At 42.5% G+C, this 24,287-nt stretch overlaps 1 protein-coding gene across 2 annotated transcripts in view; it reads right to left on the bottom strand.

The window, feature by feature from the left end:
* Positions 1-24,287, bottom strand: part of SUMF1 (sulfatase modifying factor 1) — a 105,095-nt gene that overhangs the window by 39,590 nt on the left and 41,218 nt on the right. For both annotated transcript variants that reach the window (XM_082728896.1, XM_082728897.1), the window contains exons 4-7: positions 19,848-19,930; positions 17,835-17,957; positions 16,968-17,082; positions 10,734-10,847 (exon numbers count right to left, since the gene is read on the bottom strand). In XM_082728896.1, the coding sequence (XP_082585022.1) occupies positions 10,734-10,847; positions 16,968-17,082; positions 17,835-17,957; positions 19,848-19,930 (435 nt within the window). The remainder of the gene's footprint in view (positions 1-10,733; positions 10,848-16,967; positions 17,083-17,834; positions 17,958-19,847; positions 19,931-24,287) is intronic.

Below are 24,287 nucleotides of genomic sequence, written 5' to 3'. Positions count from 1 at the left end.
CCACTAGAATTTCACCAAGTACCCCTCCTCTGGCCAGAAAAGCTGCTCAGACCTGGTCTTCCGGCTTTGGACCCAGATAAATAAGGGGGCATCTGCAAGCCCTACCACACTCCTTTCTTCCTGGCCCTTCCCAGGTAAATAGCCTTACACTAATAAGGACACATAAGTACACAGAGGCACATGGAAAGAATAAACAACCTTTGAGAGGAAGCCAGAAACCTGGGCTTTGGTTCTGACTTCCCAAAAGTCAGTGGGGAAAAAACTTGCTATTACCACAGAAGAAAGGGACCATAATTAGGGATTTTGAAATTCAAACTCTCTATAGGCAAGAACTATGTTGTTTAGGCCTGCCCCTAGCACGTAGCACATGCTCATTAAATGTTTATGAAATAAATGAAAGAAAAAGAACTTAAACTGGTCCAATGAAAAATAGGAAGAAGTGCTGAAAAGGAAAGGATTTTCAAAAAAGTAAATGTTCCAACTGAGAGGTACCTGGAAAATAAGAAGTGGCTCTAGACTATGTGGCAGGTGCAATGCTAACTGCTCTAATCTCTTTTTAATCCTCAGAACAACCCAGGGTCCTTAAATGTGATTGTTACTCCCATATTACAGATGAGGAAACAGAACTGAAGGATGCCATCCTCTTCCTGCAAAGCCCCCGTGCCATCAAGTGGCAGAAGTAGGACGTAGACTGGTCTGGATCATTTTTAAACCAGTCCTCTTAACCACATTGCTTCCAGCTGCTTCATCCATCATTGCCTCCTCTCCAGACACCGGGGCAGCAGCCCCAATTTATTGTGCCCTAGAAATCGCTTGCTACATCCCTAGCAAAATGTATAGATGAAGCATAAGCCAGATAAGGGCGAGATGACTCACCTAAGGCCCACGACATTTTCAAGTTCAATCTCAGACGGAAACCCAGGTTACTGACCTCTGCTTTCATCACGTAATAATGGATCTGCTATTCTATGTAGCAGGAAGAGCCTGACTGAGGATGGCAAATAATCACAGGAGCAAACTCTTCACTCTTTCATTTAACACTTCTGTTATAACCCTAATCCTTTATGCGGACCTTCTGCCATCCTAATCTTAGAGCACGTGGCTTTTCCTTCCCAGGAGTGTCATACACTGTGAAAAGATAGCTTATCAAAGCCCTTTTACTGAGCATACCAAGCTAAGAAAGACAATTTACAAGTCATTCTCCAAAGACCTTAGCTGGTTAGGTAAGAGAAATTCTTTAAACAGCTCTAATACTCCCGTAAGGATGGGGAAAATACACTTTAGCAAAATTAAAAGATAAGCACACGTGCACACAGGTGCATACCTACCTACACACACACACACACACACACATACACAACTCACTATTTTTACTTTTACTCTGAGCTTGCAGAGGGCATGGTGCTTCAGGACTGAGGGGCAAGTGCAGGGCAGCTGAGACTCAGGGTCCCAAGAAAATGGAAGCAATAGAGAAAGAAGAAACAAAACTTCTTCTCTGCTTACCATGAGTTTCTCAAAGGGCTGTGCCCTGCCTTTCTTACATTTGGATGCTGAGGACCTAGCATGGTGACTTCACCGTCTTACTATCATTCTCCTCCAAGGGCACCTCCTCAGAGAAGCCCTCCCAGCTCCAGTCAGCAGGGAAGAGGCTCCCACTTCTACCACATAAGCAACAATTCTTACCACAGGGCCTCTTGATGGATCTGGTCCCTACCCAACCTCTAGGCTTCTTAACAACCAGGCCTGTCTCACTCATCTTTGCATCCCCGAAACAGCCCTGGAGCATGGGAAGTGCTCAGTAAATATTGACTGGGCCCCTGTTCATAGTGTATCAATGACAAAAACAAGGCCAAATCTGCTGATTATAAGCTAGAAGGGAAAGCTACTATCATAAATAATAGTGCTGACAGACAGTGATTTCTTTAGGCTGTCTCTCAAGGTTGAAACCCATAAAAAATTGAACTTGATGGAAAGAACAGATAGGCTTTGCATGAAGTTTCAAAACATAGCTATAAACATAGAGAAAATTCAAAAAAGTTTTCCTTCAAACAATTTTAAAGAAAGTTACATAAAAAACAGCTCTATGGCCACAGTACCTTGGGAGATGTGGCCTAAAATCATTATATACCGAGGAAAAGGGGGAGGTTTTATTTGGCTACAAGCTTTCTAGGAGCCAAAAGTGAGACACTACTCTTCCCATTGCTAACGCACTGCTCATAATAAGAGTAGTAGGGCTCTTGAAAATAGTGCTCGAGTACTAATAATGATTAAAACTGAAGCTGCCACATATTATATGCTTGCTTTTTGCAAATATCGTGCTGGGCGATACAAACATTCTTTCTGTCCCTCACAATTCTCTGAGGTAAGATTTATTATTCTCACTTAAGAAGCAAACTGAGTCCCAGAGTAGTGAAGGAACTCGCCCAGTGACATACAATGGTAAGCCAAAATTATAGCAACAAAATTCAAACCCAGTGCTATTGGATTCCGCACAATCTGACACAATCTGAGATCTGACGAGAGAGAATGAGGAAAAAGGAATGCCCCAGTGTGATTCACACAGATCAGGAACATCCAGAATGCTAAGTATGGTTCTAGGTGCCCATTTAGAAAAAGGGACCTGTACTGCACCCCCCCACTCATGTTCTTCAGAGGAATGTAATCCGGGTTGCCTTGGATTGGAAACCAAGTTATTCAAGGTGCACCTGAAGGTTGGGGATGGTTATCTAGAAAGAGAAAGATGAAGGGGCACAGGCTGTGACTAGCTTTCAGGGATCGGGAAAGCTTTCATGTACGAAGCAGAGAGAAAATGTGTTCTGTGTTCTCACCAAGTGCAGGATGAGATGAAGCTGCAGGAGAGAAAACTTTGGTTGGCCAGAGGAACCTGCCAACAGTGAGAACATCTGAGAACACGACAAGTTGCTACAGGCACTGGAGAGGCTGCAGGACCACAGCCCCCAGGGGAAGCAAAGAAGGGATTCCTGCAGAGGTAGAGGCTGGAGGTGTTCACTTCCCACCTTTCAGATCCACTGATCCTCCACACTGAGAGAGGAGGTCATGATACATCTGAGTGTCCTGCTCTATTTTTCAGGAAGAGTCAAGAGTAACATGAGGCTGTAAAGGTAATTTTATTGTAAAGCAGAAACAGTGTTTTTATAATCTTCCAAATAGCAACTAGAATTAGCATTCACTCTTTTCAAGCAAAAAGCAAGTGTTGAGATAATGTGTTTGAAAGTGTAGTTACAGGATCTAAATATCTCAGCCATATACATTCAAGCTTATTTCTCTCCCTCAGCAGTTTTGTGGCTGTTGCTGGATGATCAACCTTGCTCCAGAGCCACAAAGAAAAGTGGCAGTGGATAAACATGAGTTTTTCCTCCAGAATTATTTCCATCTTCTACTTGGGAGAAAAAGATAAAATTCTTCTCCTAAACATAGTCCCAAGATGGTGATGTTTTGATCACCTTGCTTTCCTCCTTGGCACATACAGTGTAAACCATATCAATTTATCATCAAATTTAACTCAACTTCATTAACACTTAAATGCTTTTTCCATTTTTAATACTAGTTACTTCTCCTTCAAACTGATTTACTCATGTCCCTGAAACATCCTCACTAGGAGCATGTGAATGAGGTCCTTAGAGCAGGTAAGAGTCCTCAGTTAGGTAACCCCCGCACAAGCTGGTAGTCTGGTGACTGCCTGATGCACTGATTAGCCTGCTGTGGGGGCGGTCGCTGGGGGTGGCAGGCTCAACTAAGAACAATGACGTGCTACTAACTGGATTTTTGCCAGGCTGAAACAAGGACAGTCACATGCCATTGGCAGAGAAAGACTATGAGACAGGCTAAGCAGGGGTCTAACATTTTTGCTACACAAAATTCATTCATTCATGCAGTGGCGGAGGCCAGAGGAGGGGTTACTGGGAAAAGGAGCAATCAAGTGTGGAAATTAGAAGATGGACCAGGAGCGCCTGCGTGGCTCAGTGGGTTAAGCCTCTGCCTTCAGCTCAGGTCATGGTCTCAGGATCCTGGGATCAAGCCCCGCATCAGGCTCTCTGCTCAGCAGGGAGCCTGTTCCCTCCTCTCTCTCTGCCTGCCTCTCTGCCTACTTGTGATCTTTCTCTCTCTCTGTCAAAAAAAAAAAAAAAAAAAATCTTAAAAAAAAAAAAAAAAGGAGATGGACCAAAGCCATGTAAGTCCAAGTCTCCGTCCCAGTCTCCAGGGCCATCATCCAATGGAGAAGGAATGTGTGAGCAAGACTGATGAGTTTGGCACCCTCCAGCAGGTTGTCCATACGAATCTCAGGTCAACGCGAAGGCGTGTGCCATGTGTGATGGGCATGGCTCAGAGCGTCATTCAAAACCAGCTGAGCAGGGGCACCGGGGTAGCTCAGTCGTTAAGTATCTGCCTTCGGCTCAAGTCCTAACCCCAGGGACTTGGGATGGAGCCCCGCTTAGGACTCTCTGCTCTGCGGAATACCTGCTTCTCCCTCTCCCACTCCCCCTGCTTGTGTTCCCTCTCTTGTTGTGTCTCTGTCAAATAAATAAATACAATCTTTAAAAAAAAAAAAACCCAGCAGCGTATAAACTCTGCAGACAAGGAGAGCTTACAGCCTCCCTGGGCAATTCTATACAGTGACAAAGCAGCCTTGCAAAACAGGACACATTTACAAAACTGTCTAGAGCAATACGATCTAACTGAACAACCAATTCCACACTGACAAAAACAAGACAAAACTCAATCTCCAGCTAATAGAATTTGGCAAGCAGTCAGGATTTATTCAAAGAAGGAATTTTTTGGAAAACTTTATTCCCATGGGACTTGAATGAACCATGAAGCACTAGCAAGTTTTTCATTGTAAGGATGACTACGGGATATGCCAACAAAAAGTATAAATAGGAGGAATATCAAGCGCTCATTATTTATAAATATCACTTTCTTCTCTTCTACTTCCCAAAGCAACATTCCTCATCAATTCTGCTTCACAGGACCATATAATAGCCCAATTAGGTAGCCAAAACATAACTTAAACAAAAATAATAAGCAACAGTACTTTAAAGGTATAAAATATTTAAGTGCAACATCATCAAATTTAATTTCACAAATAAAATTACTACCAATTTATATTTTAGGAAAGGTAAGATATTCTAGGTTTAGAGAGATTCCTTCAATATTAAGTGGCAAAGCTATAATCCAAGTTACTTCAACTAATTCCAAGACCAGAGCTCTTTCCCTCAGAAAGCAAGCTGCCCAAATGAAACCATCTACCTCAACCCACACTTCATATGGTCAAATACCTGTCAGCCTCTCTCGGGACTGTGTGTACAAAGCACACAAGATGTCTCTACTACCTGCTTTTGCTATAAATAACTGCCCAATAAAATAAGCACCAATGATTAACTTTTGCTCCCTGGAAGTCACTGAAAAAGAAAAAGATATTCCCTGACTAGCCTTTGCATACAGTGCCCTGACTTTTCTTAATCTCGCCAAAGAAGCTTTAGAATGACTTGCCATTATGAGTTAATCTTGGAGCTAACATACTATGCATGAGACTGAAGAGGTCAATTCCTGGGTCAAAATGTCTTAATAATCGCCTGGATATTTCGGTTCGAAACTCTCCCTGAAAATCTCTTGTTTCCAACCAGCCTTTGCTTTTGAAATACCTGAAATACGGATAGTGGTCAAACTCCCTCAATTCTAGGTATCTGAACTGGCTTTGTTCCAGGACCAGCTATTATGCACCACATTCTTTGCCCAGCACTGGTGACACACAGGCCATTACGGAAAGAGGGCAAGTAAGCGAAGACCTCAGTGAGAAGCAGGAGTTTTAACCAAACCAGATGAGGACTACTGCAGCTATGAGGAAGTGCAGGGCTCACATTCCAGAGCAAAGGGAAGCCCAAAGGTGAGCCCTTCCCACCCTAACTTAGTTTCACCTCGGGGTCTGTTGATTCACAACAGCTCTAAGGTTGAGAAGCTGAGCAGAACTTTTTTTTTCCTTAAATCAGGCCCCCAAATTATCCACACCTCTAACCAATTTGGCTACAAAGTCAGAGTTTCTGGCACTCCCTCCTCAGTTTTGGCAAATTGCTAGAATGGACTGCAGATCTTAGGAAAGCACTTTATTTACATTTACTGGTTTATTATAAAGATACAACTTGTGAACAGCCATAGGGAAGAGATTCAGGGGGCCAGGAACGGGGAAGGAGCACGAAGCTCCCTCGCCCTCTCTGGAGGCAACGTCCTTCCAGTACCTCGTAGTGGTCACCAACCTGGAAGCTCTCCGACTTTTGTTCAATAGTTTTTACAGAGCTCCCTCTCCAGCCCACTCCACCCTCCCAGAGGTCAGCGCGAGGGGCTGAAAGTTCCTAGTCCCCTATCACTGGCTCTTTTAGATGATGGGTCCATCATGAGGCCATCTAGGGGCCCCCTCTAAGCTCCAGTAGCATAAACTCAGGTGTGATGAACAGGGCCCATTATGACTGGCAACATCGGTCCTATCGGGAAATTCCAGCATTTTTGTTCTTCCTTGCCAGGAACTGGGACAAAGTCCAAATATATTTTTGTATTATACTGCAGTATTAAAATATTTGAAGTGGGTTTTCAAGGGGACACAAACAAGGTACTGTATACTTTCATTGGGGGCAAGTAGTCAGGGAAAGGTTCAAGACAGGAAGCCGTGGCTGCATCCTAAAACAGGACAGGTGTTCACTGTGTAGAGGAAATGACAGGGAACCAGAGACTGGCAATGGCCCAGCACAGGACCTTGGAGGACCAGCTCATAGGGACTACTACAGGAGCTCTGACTGGTCTCCCTGATTCCTCTGTGGCCTATGCTCCACCCAAAAGTCAGGAATCGTTTAGAGATGTGCACTAAATCTTATCACCAGTTTGCTTTCAATTCTCCAAGGACTTTCTGTCCCACATTAAATAAAACCCAAACCCTTTGCCCCAGTCCAGCTTGATCAGGCCCTGCCTACTTCTCTGTCCCAAAGTAACAACATTCTCCTTCCTTTGGAAGCCCCATTCTAGCCTGATCAGCTCTGGGGCAATTCCCCATATACTCTCACTCCTTTCCACCTGGATGATTAATTTTACGTGGACTTGAGCAACCACAGGCTGGGTACCCAGTTTAAACTTTATTTCTGGATGTGGCTGGGAGGGTGTTTCCAGGTAAGATGAGCCTTTAAAACAGTGAACTCAGTAGACTGTACTTCCTCATGGCGGGGTGGGGTTGGGGGCGCATCATCCACAATTTGCTAAGGGCCTGAATAGAAACAAAGGTGGAGGAAAGAGGTATTCACCACTTTTTTGTTTCCTGTCTGCCTGTTGAGCAGTAACATCTCATCTTATCTTCTCCTGCCCTCAGACTGCGGTTTATACCATTGGTTCTCAGGTCTTCAGACTTGGAATCAATTCTAATGCCTGCTTTCTTGGGTCTCCAGCTTGCTGATGGCAGACTGTGGGACTTCTCAGCTTCCATAATCACATGAGCCAATTCCTCATAATAAATCTTCTCTACATAAATAAATATACACATAGAGACAGACACCCATCTCTGACTGGTTCTGTTTCTCAGGAGAACACTGATACACTCTCCCAGCAAAGTCGTGCCTATGGATCCCCTTGTGGGCAGCACAGGGTCTCGTCCATGGTGCTAAGAAGTCTGGAGGCAGAGTGATGAAGTGATTGACAGCACAGGTTCTGACATCAGATTGCCTTGGTTCATGCTCTCGCTGCTCTTATTAGCTGTGTGAAATTATTTAACTCCTCTGTGCCTAGCTTTCCTCATTTGTGGGATGGAAGGACTAAATAAAAATAAAAATTTGTGGGATGGAAGGACAAAAAAAACCCACAAAAAACAAAAAACAAACTCCATCTATGGAGTTATTGAAAGAACAGGTTAGTTCTTAACAAAGCTTTTAGTATTTGGCCCACAGAATAGATGTTGTGACATTTCTCATTTTCCTACAGGTGAAGGTAGAAGGCTTGAGGGTGTTAACCTTAAAAATAAAAAACTTCTAGGTGCTTTACAAGCAGAAATGGGTTTGTTTAGAAATAAAAGGACTGTACTTGAGGAACAAACAAGCCCCGGCAAAACCGTAGGCAGGTATGTAAGGAAAACTTTCAATAGACTCATGGCCTAAGGAAATAAAAAACAGGATTTCAGAGCCCTTCAAGGAAGAAGGGCCACAGTAAACCCCCTGACTTTTGGGGTCCTAAAGAACTATATACCCAGACTAGCCCTTATAGGGGCTGAAGTTCAGTTCAGAACATCTCAATTACTGCCTGGAGTAAGCTCATCAGAAATAGAAGCTTCCAGAGGCAATGGTGGATCCTCTCTAGAGAAGGATCACACTATCCAGACCCTCTATCAGGGTCTACATCTAGTCTTTCACATACACTGTGTGGTACTCGTTCAAACACAGCCAGGCATGTGAGGAAACAAGATGTGAGCCCAAACCAAGAATGACAACAGAAGCAGGTCAGTGGGGTAGCCAGATACCAGTTATCAGATGCGGCTTTAACATACAATGACTAAAACCACAGTGAGATAGAGCTACCCCTTGACCAGAATAGCTTAAATTAAAGATATTAACAATCCCCAGTGTGAACTGAGAGAATAGTTTCTGTTCTTATTCTCTGGTTAAGAGAAATATAGTAAATACAGTAAACTGTTATCATATGTGAAATCTAAATGGTAGGTATCTATTATACTATTTTCTGTACTTTTCTGAATTTTTGTTAAATTTTATAATTCAATGTTTAAAGAAATAGAAGGTATGGCTAAAAAGAGATCAGCAAGGATTGCATTATGTTTGGCCTTTAGAAGCTGTGTTCAGAGCCTGTACTTTCTTTTTTAGACACCAAGGAGCCACTGAAGGGTTTTAAACAGGGGAGTGGCCGCATAAGACTTGTTCTCTGTAGAAGTCATCGTGGCTGCACAATGCAGAGAGAGGGAAGAGAGGGCCCAGCTGGGAGGCTGGCACTGTCCTGTGGATGGGGGATGCCAGTGGCACGGGAAATGAAGGTATTTGTAAAGATTTGAATGATGGAGTCTGAGTTTTCTAGGAAGTTGGGATTTAGTTCTCCAAACAGATGAATTTTATCCCAGTCAAATCAGGAAGCAAACGAGGCCAGTGTGACACAGAGAAATCTAAAATGAGAACAATTTATAGAGTAAGGACAACATCTAAGACAGAGCTGGGCCTGGGGGAAAAGGAGAAAAATGTGAATTTTTCTGTAAATCCTTAGAAGAAACACAAGCAGTTCTAAGACGGAAAGCTAATAACACTTAGCTCGACAACAGATGGTCAGATAGATACATTCACAACTTGCCAGAATTCTGAAGCCTTGTGCACCCCCTTCCAAACATGCAGATGCTTTTATGTGATGGGGGGAAAAGAAAATTCTATTTCTGATTCTGATAGCAAATGCCAAGTCACATCTTGCCAATAGAGAATGGCGTCTCCAACCACAAGCCTACCGAGAACTTCACAACCTTATTATCATTTTGGAGAGAAAAGAGTCTCTGACCGCTACTTCTACCAGCCCTGCCAGAAAGTACAAGGGAAGTTGGGGGGGGGGGTGGCGATAAATGACAGTTTCTGGAGAACTCAGCTTTTTCATCTACACCCAAGAAACTGGGTTTATGTCTCCAGATTATTCATGAGCAGACCACGTGTTATTCTGTGAGGGAAAATCAAGCATATCAAACAAATGTATCCTCATATTCTGAAAAGTGGCCTGAGGCACAGAGTCTGACAAGCTCTTCAATTACTCGAACTGCTTAACCCTCCACTGAGGAGAGACCAAAGAATTAATTTTCTTTATCATGACTCTTTGTGCCTTTTCCAAAGGTTAAAGATTAAAATTGAGCATATTAAATTCCCAATCTAGCTAGTTTGGGTATAAATATATATTCTTGGGTCTGACTTGTGAATGTCTAGTTTGTTAGAGATAGGATTTTTAAATGGTTCTTTCCCCCTAATCTGTTCACCCGACAAAAAATATTCAGACACGTTTTTTTTAAAGGAAGTACTTCCCACCTACATGCCCATGTAGTGTCTCAATTTTTATATACTTTGCTGGGAGAGCTTGCTTTTAGGGGCAGAGTATAATACTAGTTGTATTCAACATTCTTCCTGAACCAGAGTAAGTAAGACTTAGATAAACATGATTGTCTTAATTCCCAAGGCATATGATGCATTGAACTGACATACTGCAGAGTTCAGGAAATAATCACCAAATGACTCAACTTCCTGACTCAACGTTCACCAGAAAATACCCTTATTTCATTTTCACTAAATGATACCCCTGAATCAAAATTTCAGCCAATCAAAATTCAGGCAATTAGTTGCATGATAAATACTATCTAGCGGATCTCACTGGTTATTACTAAAACATTAATGAATTTTGCAGAGTTATTTAAATATCTCATTCCAATCAAATTTATAAGACTAAATATAATTTCTGAAATTATAGGCAGATTCCCTCAAATTATCACCATTGTAATCCAGCAGCATATAAAATGCTCACAGACATTCCTTCACAGTGCTTTAAGATTGAAATACTTAATATATATTACTTAAAATATCTCTTTGGGGGGAATTCCAAGATGAATTTCAGCAGCACACAAATACTCCCCAGAAAACACATGAAATTCTTGCCACAGAGTGTTTAGGGGATGAATGTAACCTTCTCACAATACATAGTCTGAGAATGATACTCACTGGGTTAATCGTTTTTTCAACAGAATGGTGAACGGTCCACCAGTCTGAAGTCCATTCCCACGCGTTCCCTACTATATTGTATAAGCCATAACCATTGGGAGGAAAGGCGTCAACCTAAAAATTAAAAAAAAGGGAAAATGCTGTCAAACTACTCACCTTGTTTCGAAAAGATCTTTGCTGCAGATATGCATTAAAAGAATTAAAACTTCAAAGTAGGAATATTAATTTTCATCCTGATATAGTCAAAATGCAATTTGGCCAATGTAAAAACCAAGAAAGAGACATTTTATGGCTTTGAGTTCTTAAGGGGCGCTTAGAAACCTAAGGAGAGACTGTATTATTGGTAGAAGAGCCAATAAAACTATTCCTAATACAGAGACTAATAATGACCATAAGTTGAATCTGCAATTAATAGGGGACAGGGTAGATGATATTTAAACTCTCAAAAGCATTATAGAAACATCACATTAGACCCAGTATAAATCTTGTCCTCAGAGCTAAGGTATGTGGGCACAATGTCTTCTAGCACTCAAAGCCGCAAAGCACTTCTGTCCTCTCCACCAGCCCCTTCCAACGATCTTATCTTTAAGTACCAGGTTTTATCATCAAAACACTGAGGGGACTTGTTTTTCTAAGGAAAATGTGAATTCATTATCAAGCATATTTATAAGAGAATGTTTGCAGTCAGTCTCCGGAATCTGGAAGTATGAGGCCAACTGTACGGGTTCCTCAGCAAGCAATTATATCACATTTCAAAGGCAGGTCAGACAGTCTGTCACATAATATTGTCACAGACACATAACCAAAGTATAAAGCTTTTTTTCAGAAGGAGGGAGGGAAGAGGGATGAGGAAAAACAAAACAAAACAAAACTATGAGCCACAATAAGTACAATTATGCTATCGTGTATATTCAACTTAAAATTTTTTCCCAACATTTTTCTAATGGCAATTTCAAACATAAAGAAAATTTTCATTAAAAAATATCAAGTTACCTAAAAATTTTTTAAAAGATTTTTATTTATTTACTGGAGAGAGAGGGGGGGGGAACATAAGCAAGGAGAGGGGCAGAGGGAGAGGGAGAAGCAGACATCCTGCTGAGCAAGGAAGGGCTACACAGGCCTGGATCGCAGAACCAGCGGGAGATCAAGACCAGAGCAGAAGGCAGACGCTTAACCCACTGAGCCACCCAGGGGCCCCTTAAAAATCTTTTTTATAAAAAATAAGATATAAAAATAAAAATATTTTTGTAAATTCATGTTTCTCCCCTACTAATAAAGTAGGACTAAAGAAATGAATAAACTAAAATTCACTTTTATTTGGCTTTGGACGGTTTCAGGCCAACATATAAATATGGAAGCATACTTGGGCAATTCAGAGCCCTTCAAAATTATGAGGCTACTCCTTAAGAGAACTTCGTCTGGATGAGCTGGAACACTAGACAATGTTACCACGCTGCTTCATACTCAGGATTCATTATGGAAACAGCAGCTCATTCACTGCTTTACTCAGTAAGTCCATGCATGTCGACTGAAGGCAGGATGGGTTCAATGATGTAAGACATCAAAGAGCTGAGAGAGAAAAAAGAATATGCCCAAAACAAAAAATCCAATTCTGTAAGACTCTGTACTGAGTAGGGAGGTTGGAGGGGGAAGTCTCAGAAATTCCCAAGAGGGACAGGATTTCTGGCTGCAGAGATTTCTGGTTGTACTCCCTCTACAAAGGTAGAGAGGTGGCTTTTTAGAACCAAGGTCAGAGTTCCAAATTCAGAGAGACAGTAAAGGCAGAGAGACCACCGGCATGAGCTGTTCTTTCAAGAAGCTGGAGATGACGAGAGAGAGCAAGGTGAGACAAGAGCTGGAAGGAATAGAAAGAAAAGGAAGAAATTCATTTGTTTCGGGGGAGAGAAGCGAAGGAGCCAGGGGCACAAGAGCAACTGAAAAAGGAAACAAACATTCTGGAGGAAGGAATCATTTCTCAGGCTCAGAGAACACATGGGTGGAGGGGCTCTCCAGTCCATCTGGCTGACATCCTTTCTACGTGCCCACACTTGGCAGCTACTGAACAAGGAACTTGATTGACCCCGCTGGTGCTGTTACACCGTGAAGGTAAGGAAATAATATCTACCCGAAGGTTTGGGGTCTTCTTCCCCCTTTAAATAATCTGAAGTTTAAGTGAGGTAATACCCCAAAATCACCATCTGTGAGTATGCTATTAGGGAGGAAAAAAACACTTATAACTGCTCATTGTTAAATTAACTGCACTAATCAAAGCTTCCAGGAACCTCAAAAGAAAACAAAAGTGTGGGTGCCTGGGTGGCTCAGTGGGTTAAGCCACTGCCTTCAGCTCAGGTCATGATCTCAGGGTCCTGGGATCGAGTCCCACATTGGGCTCTCTGCTCAGCAGGGAGCCTGCTTCCCTTCCTTTCTCTCTGCCTGCTTCTCTGCCTACTTGTGATCTCTGTCTGTCAAATTTAAAAAAAAAAAAAATCTTAAAAAAAAAAAAAAGAAAACAAATGTGTATGAGAAATATTTCAAACCCACTTATTTTCAAGTGAATGAACTGATATGCATTAAAACCGAAACACACTAATGGCTGTGTAACAGCAGCCTAGTGAAATAAAAATCCAATTCTACAGATTCACGGTGGTCAGAACAGTGTTGTGTTCAGTCCAGACCAGAAGTAATGACACCCATCAAATACAGGTGAGGGGGCCGTTTCACCACAGCCCATCCCAACACTAAAAATAAATTCCTTCCCTCAACAGACCAGAGCTTGTGGACACAAGAGCAGCCAAGGTGGACGTTGAGATAATTCACTGGGAATTTTAGTCCCATTTTGTTGAGTCCCATTTTGAAGATACAGATCTTGTTATGTCTCGTTCAAGCACAGGTGGAAGTCGCCTCTCTGGGGGCTACTGTTTCTTTCTCCCCAGGTCATGTTTCTCCAATTACTTCTTGAAGGGTCCCCGCTAACTGTTCTAATTTTATTTTGAGAACTTCCATGGCAGCTTCTTCAGGTGAGTTCTGCTGAATATATCCCAATATATAGACATTTGCTGCACTCCCAGTTAAATGTTCCATCACTAAACATCTGTAAAGTGTCCTTATTTCACAGGAACTTTGTGCTTTCTGAAAAGGGGCCCTGACTTAAGGATAAATTACTATTTTCCTTGGAGGCTCAAGTGCTTAAATAGGATATGAAATAGAGCAGTAAGCACTGTAAACTATCTATAACTGTCCAATGCACCCTTCTCATGGCCCTTTACTAAAACTGACAGGCACTTGTATAATTTGGCCCATCAGAAGCCTGTGCCTTAGGATTCAAGGCTTGTGGTAGTGGCCCTCCTTCTGACAGCCTAGCATCCAGGAAGGGAATCCAGGCTGCTGAGGCCCCTGTCGCACCAGCCTCTTTTTTTTTTTTTTTTTTAAGATTTTATTTATTTCTTTGGCAGAGACAGATCATAAGTAGGCAGAGAGGCATGCAGAGAGAGAGGAGGAAGCAGGCTCCCTGCAGAGCAGAGAGCCCGATCCCAGGTCCCTGGGATCATGACCTGAGCCAAAGGCAGAGGCTTAATCCACTGAGCCACCCAGGCACCCCTGCACCAGCCTCTCTTGTGTGCTCACTGCCAAAGAAGGCCAGCAGTGTGCCATCCACACTCAGGCTTAGCACACTGCAGGTGAGCTGCTGCTGTAGGGTCCACACCAGTGTGGAACACTTCAACGGCCACAGTCCTGCTGCCTCTACCGGAAGCTTTCTGGGGGTCTCATGAGCATCCTTACCGATCACCGCCACTGATAACCCTGTCCATCCTGAAGGCTATTTCTGCTGATGAAAAGTGGCCCCTGGGGCACTGACTGGGCTTCTCACTCATGTGAGATCTGAGAAAGGGTGCAGCTCCTTTAGTCCCCAAGACCCCGAATCAGTCATTTTGCCGAATACAACTATGGGCTTGCAAAAGTAGCAGCTATTGGGAAGGAAACTCTGGAGGAACCAACTTTGAGACCAAATGATTAGACTTTTGACTCCACTGGGTAGTGCTTCATTTCCCATTGGTTTGTGTTGGTTCCTTTATCACATGCTTAACACATATATATGGAGTTTCATATGCACACACACGCACCCCATACCGATTGGAAGACTCCCTATTCTCATGGAATATATTATTTACATTAATTGCCAAAAAATGAAACTAAAATGTTTTAAATACAATAGCTCAAAATATTTTTAGATTTTTGCTACATCAAGTGTCTCCTCATCTTTTATCTTTTTCAAAAATGTCTTGGTCTTTCTCTCTCACTACTTTATTTTTTCAGTTGAAGTTTTAGAGTCATTTGGCCATCTTCCAAACGATGTATCTGTGTTACATTTTTTAAGTAAATTTTGGAAGAATTATTTTTGTGTGAAACAAAAATACAAATATGAAAAAAAGTGACAGCTGTTGGAAAGAGTATTGAAAGAAAATTATTCTCTGCAACAACAAACCCAGTAAGTTGCTATTTACCTACCACAAGATTTCTTTTCTCACTGTTAAGGGAAAACGAAAAGTTTGTAACATTGCTTCATTAGTGTACCATTTTACCAGCAGAAAAGCAATGAGAAAGGAACTCGCATACACTTCTGGAGAGAAACAAGCCACATGCACTCTGCAAAACAGTATATCTCTAAAACCTTTATGAAGAAAGTTTTCTAGTCTTCAACTCATTAATTTCATTGCTGGGAATCCATCTTAAACAAATCATCAGAGATACAACCAATCTATCATCTATCTATCTATCTATCTATCTATCTATCTATTTATTTATTTGACAGACAGAGATCACCAGCAGGCAGAGAGTAAGGCAGTGGGGGTGGGGGGGAGAAGGCTCCCCACCGAGCAGAGAACCTGATGTGGGCCTCGATTCCAGGACCCTGGGATCATGAACTGAGCTGAAGGCAGAGGCTTTAACCCACTGAGACACCCAAGCACCCCTTCAGAGATACGATTTAATATTGATGTATAAGATACTCCTTGTTATATTATTTAGCAAAAAAAACCCTCCATAAACATCCCAACAGATATAACCTAAATGTGTGACTTATTAAGAAGAGGCAAATAACTTAGGGCTCAATCAAATATAAAGTTATTCATCTGTTAAAAAGATAGTATCTTTGGGACGCCTGGGTGGCTCAGTTGGTTGAGCAGCTGCCTTTGGCTCAGGTCATGATCCCAGGGTCCTGGGATCGAGTCCCACATCGGGCTCCTTTCTCGGCAAGGGAGCCTGCTTCTCCCTCTGCCTCTACCTGACTCTTTGTCTGCCTGTGCTCTCTCGCTCTCTCTCCGTCTCTGGCAAATAAATAAATAAAAATCTTTAAAAAAAAAAAAAAAGATAGTATCTTTAATGATACTATCTTTAATGATAGATAAAAAGTTTCTGATATTAAGCAGGGAAAACAGGATTTTAAACACTGTATTCAGCATGCCCCAAAAGCAACATGTAAAAAATATGTAGCTAAAAAAAAAGTACATATATAAATATATATGGTATATATACCATATATTTACACATTTCATATATATGAATGTACACACATATAAGTGTATATATATGTATATACATATAGATGTATTTATACATTTCATATATATATGTGTGTATATATATATATCTACATAAACACCAGAAAAATATACACTGGTATATATGGGAGTTAAGAGCATGGGCTTTGGAAAAAAACCGACCCAGTTCAACCCAACCATGCTGCTTTCCAGCCTGTGTAACTCTGGGAAGTTAGTTAACCTCTCTGTCCCTGGGAATGCTCACCTGGAAAATGAGTATAAACTAAATGGTACCTGCCTTACAAAGTTGAATCAACATTAAAAGAGATAATTCATACACATGGTTTAGCACCAGGCCTGTTACACAGCAAGCACTAACGACTAGCCATTCCTAGCATGAGGAGGAGGAAAGGTACCAAAATGCTAACAGGGGTCATCTCTGGGTGGCACAATTCCAGGTCCTTATAATTTCTCTTTTGAACTTTTCCTGTTTTCCAAAGTTTCTATTAAGTATGATGGAATCAGAAAGAAAACTGTGTCATAAAAAAACACGTGGTTAGCTATTAGCAGCTGCCATGTGCACGAGTGGATGAAAGCAGCAAAAGGACAGCAGACGGGTCAGGGCGTGAGCAATGCCTTCCACTCCTGTCCGCGCTCTCAGGAGCTGCTGCCCACCTTCCCAAGGCTCGTTACTCACAGGGGCAGTTCCTCGGAAGCCGTCCTCCCCGGTGTTGGTCACAGGAAACTCGCCCTGCCAAATGTTGGCATAATGCTGGCCTTTTGGCTGTAGTTTGTTGCCCCAGGGGAAAAGTCTGTCAGAAGAGACACAGGCATCAGCCTGTCAAACAGGCACAGCTTCTGGATTAAAGTCAAGAGGAGGAATGCAAAGAACGAAAGAGCACGGCTCACTTGTTCCGAGTGAACTGTGTTTTACATTTCAAATATATAAACAAACAAAGCTTTTAACCAGGACTTTTTTTTTTAAACTTCCGCACAACTAGCTTGTATCAAGTTCACAACAAGCTCTGTGTTTCCCGAGTACTCAAGAGGCCTGAAATAAATCACGTAGCTGAGAGAAGGACTTATCGAAGGCTGGGAAAGTGGGCATCGTTCTGGACTTATATGGTAGCACAATCAGCCGGCATCACACCACACTTTTTTATAAAGCCTCTGCTATTTTAAGGAGCCTTTCCTAGAAGATGTGACCCAAACATGAATTTTCTGCCTCATGGCTCTAGAAGCAGAGAAATAGCACTGCTTCGGGAGCTGTCTAAAGTAAGAAAATCCTAAAGGCAAGGCAGCCTGCTGATAGGCTCTGAGGAGGACTATGTAAGGGTGGAGGGCTGAATGTGGGGAGCACACTTTGGGGCTGTGGGGAGCACACTTCACCAGACACTGGGTGACCCATGCATCAGTGCCTCCTAAGTAAGCCCATCGAGATGAAGAAAGCCTGGGAAGAAAAAGCTGTTATTTTTGCTTAAAATCAACTTTCTAGCCAAAATAGGTGCCACAGATTTAGAAAAAGGTCATGACACAGATCATAAGGATAATACCCTCCAAGTACCTATTTTGCAGGCCTCCTCGACAGCTGTACTCCCACTCAGCTTCCGTGGGCAGACGCTTTCCGGCCCACGTGCAGTAGGCAACAGCATCATTCCAGGAGACGTGGAGGACCGGGTGGTCAAGCCTGGGACACAGCAAAGGCAGAGTGAGGAGGGGCACAAACAGTAACAGGAAACGGGAACCGGCTGCAGCGAAGTGCCCATAATCCCCCTCAGCTCAAGCCAGGACACAGAGGTAGTCCTGGACCCCAACTCAAGCCCCAGCTATGCCACATCTGTCACCTTCCACCACAGGTCTAGTTCCAAGAGGGATTAGAACCCATTTGAGGCTGCAATGTCAAATGGGTTCTAATCCCTCTTGGAACTAGACTCAACACATTTCTTCTTCTCTTGTGGGCAGGCCTGGACCCCCACAGGATCTCACTTGGTGAGGTGGATGTGGAGATGTACCACCCGCATCGCCCTCTAAGGGAGGAGTGCTGCTCCAGCTGCTGGGAGTGCTCCCTCAGGGCTCTCCACAGCTGCAGAGAACCACCAATGATTAACCAGTCCTTTCGGCCTACCACAGCTCCATCCCTATTTACCCCAAAGCCACTAAGGGATCAGTGGGGACTTCTTGGGCCTGCACTGTTGTCTTGGCTTCTCCCTCTGCCCAGTCCTGCTTCCTCCCCTTCCTTTGGGAGAGGAAGGTTACTTGGCTTTAAACTTTGTGTCTTTCTACAGCAGATTAACTGGCTATATGTGCCTCATGCTAGCAGATTCCAAATTAAGATTTTATAAGGGCATAGAAAGACAAGGAGGGTTAGGGGAGAAGTTTGGAGAATAAGAAGAAACACACATTCACATAGCACTACATAGCCTTAACTCGCTGTTCATGCTTTTTCCAGTGGACTACACACTCCTAGTCCATTCCTGAAACATCTTTGAATTCCCTATGGCAATTCCACCAGGACTTTCATTTACTGTTTCAACAAATGTTTACTGAGTACCTAATATGTGTTAGTGACTGTTTTCAGCAATGATGAGAGATGTGCTTTTCTAAGAAAATGGACTCAGTCAGTGGGTAAAATACAGTCCCCTCTGGGTTTTCCTACTGCCTTAGCTTTTTCTTCTATTAAATTCATGAAAGAAAATGTCACTTGGGAGCTAAGAGGCCCGTCGACCTGAGGTACCCAAGAATCCTAGGACTTTCTGTCTCACAGTCTATTTCTACTGTGAAGGCTGCCGGCCTCACACTTGGCAAGATTTCTGCCCTTTGTCAAGGGACTACAGCCCTAAAGCTGAACCTCATGTACACTCAGCTCCCTGGCAACAAGGGCAGTAAGCAGAAACGTTGTCAAAAATAGAGGCTCAAAACTCCCATCAGAAAAAGTGGGTTAGGAGAACAGTTTTCTTGGGCTGTCGAGATGCTGAGTCCTGACCCAACCTTTCTCCATCTCCGGGGCTTAAAGTGCTACTCTATTTTTGCCTGAGATAATTATTTCCTTGCCACCCTGGAGACTTGCTGACCGACTTGCAGCTCTGTGGTTTTTCAGTCAGATGGTGGCTTCAAAGTATGTCAGTCCAAGCCTGGAGATCACAAGAATCCTATTCCCAAGGCTGGAGCTTCCACAGCGACCACCTGGCCAGACACAACTACTTATCTGTAAGACAGACGGTCTTCTTCCTCATAGTGACCCGCTCATGAGAGAGAGCAAACAGACAGGTTGTGAAGATTAAATATGTCAAGAGATTTGTAACAGGCCTGTCATAGGGGGAAAAAAATCTTCAAAGGCAGCTCTTCGGCTAGCCAAATGAGGAAGGAAGAAGCCACCTAGTAAGAACCTTCTGTGAGTGAGGCACAGTGTTTGAGTCTTCACATATATTATTCCCTATTTTATTTTCCTACCAACCAATTAGAGTTTGTCATTCTCACCCTTTTACAGTTGAAAATGGCCACTGGGCTCCTTTTCAATGGTACAGTAATCTACTTGGCAATTAAACATGTCCACTGGGGAAAGAGCCGCCAACCTTACCTGTGTAGAACAGTAGAGTCGGGCCCTTCTGGGTGTCTCCAGTTAGCGCCTTTAACAGGTAACCACCAGGGAGCAGCTGCAACCTCAAAACAACCCAGAAAAGCTGAGGTTAGCTATGATGACTCTAGAAAAACACTGACCCAGTATGTGCAAGGGGAAAAAAACCTCATGATCTTCAACTTCCATTTCAGTTATCAAATACTTTTACCAGAGTATCAAAAATAAAGATTTATATGGAAGTAAATCTTCAATAAATGAGTATTATTCCATATCATAAAGCATCACAATGACTAAATAGATATATATTTAAACGGTGTGTATCTCCAAGAATTTTTATGTTTTTAAAGGATTTATGTATTTATCTTAGAGCGAAGTAGGGGCAAAGGGAAAGGGACAGAAAGAATCTCCAGCGGATGCCCGCATGAGTGCAGAGCCCTACAACGGGCTCGATCTCATGACCCTCGTATCACAACCTGAGCTGAAATCAGGAGTTGAGACACTCAACCAGCTGAGCCATCAGGTACCCCCTCCAAGAATTTTTTTTTTTTTAAGATTTTTTTTTTTTTTTAAGATTTTATTTATTTTGACAGAGAGAGAGAGAAATCACAAATAGGGAGAGAGGCAGGCAGAGAGAGAGAGAGAGGAGGAAGCAGGCTCTCCTCGGAGCAGAGAGCCTGACGTGGGGCTCGATCCCAGGATCCTGGGATCATGACCTGAGCCGAAGGCAGAGGCTTTAACCCACTGAGCCACCCAGGCGCCCCCCCTCCAAGAATTTTTAAAACATGCAGTGCTGGCTAATCCTCTATAATCTCTAAGAAGTAAGAGACAGGCTGTATGGCTCCTACTTAAAAGATGGGGAAACAGAGTCAACCGAAGTGCTGGGCTACTAACTAACATCAACTAACGTGGTCATATGCCAAGCACAAGCACAAGGAAAAAGCTGGAGTGTGTTTCAAAGACTCTCCTTCAGTTTCCAGCCCAACATCACCTGTGTGGCCCAGAGCAAGCACACTGCTTGTCTGGTTCCTGACAGTCCTCATCTGTGAAATGGGAGCAGGACCACTGCCTCGCCTACCTCAGACTACAGAGGAGGCTGAATTCCATAGGATTGGGAAGTGCTCTACCAAATGTTCCCAAGACCTTAACTCCTACTTTACCGTTCTAGTAATAACCCAAGTAACAAGAGCAAGTGGCCCTCATTTAGTGACTGGTTAAGAACTTGGCTTTGGAGCCAGTGAAAACAAGATTCAAATCACTCATGGTGTGACCACTGGCAACCTACTGAACCTCCCAGGCCTGTTTACTCACATTTAGATGGAGATTGTAATAACAGCCACCTCAGGGGTTATGACAAGGAAGAAATATAACATACACAAAGGGCTGACAAGTCGAGTGAAATAAGTCAAGCAGAGAGAGTCAATTATCATTTGGTTTCACTTATTTGTGGAGCATAACAAATAGCATGGAGAACAAGGGGTGTTAGAGAGGAGAAGGGAGTTGAGGGAAATTGGAAGGGGAGGTGAACCATGAGAGACTATGGACTCTGAAAAACAGTCTGAGGGGTTTGAAGCAGCGAGTGGAAGGGGTGGGAAGTTGGGGGAACCAGGTGGTGGGTATTATAGAGGGCACGGATTGCATGGAGCACTGGGTGTGGTGCAAAAATAATGAATACTGTTATGCTGAAAAGAAATTAATTAATTAATTTTTTTTTTTTTTTTTAAAAAGGGCTGACAAGTACTACCTAGCACTAGCAAGCACTTGCTAAAGAGAACTAGCCTCAACTGTGGCTTCATGACTGGAGGAGAGCCATAAAAAAGTCTTCATCCTCACTCTTGCTAATACTATCTAAAGAACAGAAATTTGCAAACAACTCTTGTAATATATACTACATTAGACTCAAGGTTATCCCCATGATAATGCTACTGTCAATCCTTTGCATCCTGATGAGCTGGGTTGAGAAGATAGAGAAGGGGGGGATGGTGTTCCTGTTAATTACAGCAATCACTGAAAACACCCAACTTTGTTCTTGTTCTTTTCTTCACATCAGTACAACCAAAACATTCATGGTATTCCAATGACATTTTGATGGGAAAAACCAAATTCTCTTATATTTCAACAAAAAGAGGTATAGTGTCCTTAAGGACACCACTGCAAGGTGTTTTATTTTTCAGAGACCAGGAGAGGCAAAAGGTACAGCTTATTTCTATTTCATCCAGGGATTTTCTCACTGACTAGATTGCTGAATGTTTAGGGTCCGGTGACAGATAATTCAATCCATGCCAAGGGAAAATGTGTATAGAAAGCCCGGGTTATCCCACTCTTGTGTTTCAGTATCTTCAGATCACTCACCCAACCCCAACCCACCCCAACACCGATGAGATGGGCCACCAGAAGGTTGTGTCTTAAAATAATAAAAGAACTAAAGACAAATATGACAAAATGTTAACCTTTGTTAAATCCAAGTGGTAGAAAGTGGAATGTCTGTTTTTCATGTATCCTTTTGTGTTTTGAAACATTTCATCAGTAGCAATTAAAACTGATTTATTAATCCCTTCTACCACTGATGGGCATTTGGGTAGGTTCCAGTTTGAGGCTATGATGGATAATATTCACTTCTATGAACATTCTAAGGAGCTCATGACTTTTAGCAAGTATACATATGCATTTCTGTTGGCTGTACACTATGGAGTGGAAATGCGGAATCACAGGATCCGCATAGGAACAGCTGTAGTGAAGACAGCCAAACACAAGCTTTAATGGCCCATGTGTTCCAAGGTTTCCCACCCCTTTTTCGGGGGAAACTTGCATGGAGCTGGCTGATGTAAACCAGACCCTGGTGGGGCTGCTCCAGGGGCCTCCCTTTTCCTCTCCTCTTCCCCTCAATTCACTCTGGCTACAAATATTTGCTGAGCACTCACTATCTGCCAGCCACTGACTCTAATTCCTAAAAGAGATCTTTAACTCCCAGGAATCCACAGAGCATGACTTAAGACAGTTTATTGATAGTGTTTAAATTATTTATTTTACATATTTATCAAACATGGTTAATTGCACAAAGTTGGGAACAAAATATGGATCTAGTCACTTCATTTTCCTTCAAAAAAGTCTACAAAACTCCAACTGCTGGGTCTAGGGACCACCTTACACACACTAGTGCTAGAGTTCTGGCTCAGTTCCTCCCCCTACCCATACACACTTCCTTCATTTTAGATATTCGCTTTCATTTCTCCCAGGATTCCTCTTTTCTAAAATCTTTCTCATGATCTTAGCAACCCATCCTAAACAGACCACCAGCTTACACAGCTAGAGTTACGGAGCTATGCAATGATCAATGATCTCAGTGATGTGTGCTGTGAGACAGGACAAACAGACTGACTCCAGATCGGCCGGGGGGCGGGGGGCGGGTTATAGGAGGGAGTACCACGGTTAACACTGTCCTTGTCCAAAGGCCACTACCTAGTTTTTCTCCAAGATATTAAGATCTAAAGTACATAAACAAAGATATATCTACAGTATTATATTACTTCCAATTAAAACTTACAAAATAACCCATACTTGGCACCCAATCATCCAAAGGAACACCATACAGTTATCAAAAAACACTCCGAAGTGGAAATAATGTATATAATATCTTATGAAGCTAGCCTATAGAATAGAATACATATTTGATTCTGTTTGTATAAAACACATGCACATGAATGTACGGTAGTATACTCAGAAGAAATAAACTTAGAAGAATATACTTACACTCACAGAGGTCAAGACTACGGGAAAAGTATATTAATAATATACTTTTTAAGACTGAGCATGTATTACTATAGTAAGAGTTCACAACTTCAGAACTACTGACATATTAGGCCAGATAATTCCCTGTTGCAAGGGGCTGTCTTGTGTACTGTAGGATGTTTACTAGCATCGCTGACCTCTTCCCACTAGACGCCAGTAGCACCATCCCCCTCCTAATTGCAGCAGCCAAAAGTGTCTCCAGACATTGCCAAATGCAGAATAACCACTGCACTATGATAATCGGGGAGTGGGGGGAGACTGTCTTCCTTAAATGCTAATATATAGTTCATAGAGGCATAGCAGTAAGCACATCCAAGCCTAGAACCAGGCTACCTGAGCCTGAAAAACAGCACCATGTTTTACAAGCTGCATGATCTTGGACTTCTTAGTTATCCTTTCAAGGTCTGTTTCCTCACTTGTAAAATGGGACAGTAACACTTCTATCCACTTCTCTGGGCTGTTGTGAGGATTAAATAAAGAAATGAACATAAAGAGCTTAGAACACTACCTGGCACAAAGTAAGAATGACACAGTGTTAGCTAACATTATTACTGTTACTCACTTGTTATTGCATGTTGCAATATTCTCTTAGAGCTTTCAAAGAACATACATTCTAATCAGTGAAAATCTTCCCTCTAATACTTCTTCAGCATG

The sequence above is a fragment of the Mustela nivalis genome (assembly GCF_964662115.1).
Source record: "Mustela nivalis genome assembly, chromosome: 1".
In the NCBI taxonomy this organism is placed as follows: domain Eukaryota; kingdom Metazoa; phylum Chordata; class Mammalia; order Carnivora; family Mustelidae; genus Mustela; species Mustela nivalis.
Note: the sequence above shows the minus strand (reverse complement) of the source record. Positions and strands in the feature narration are given on the sequence as shown.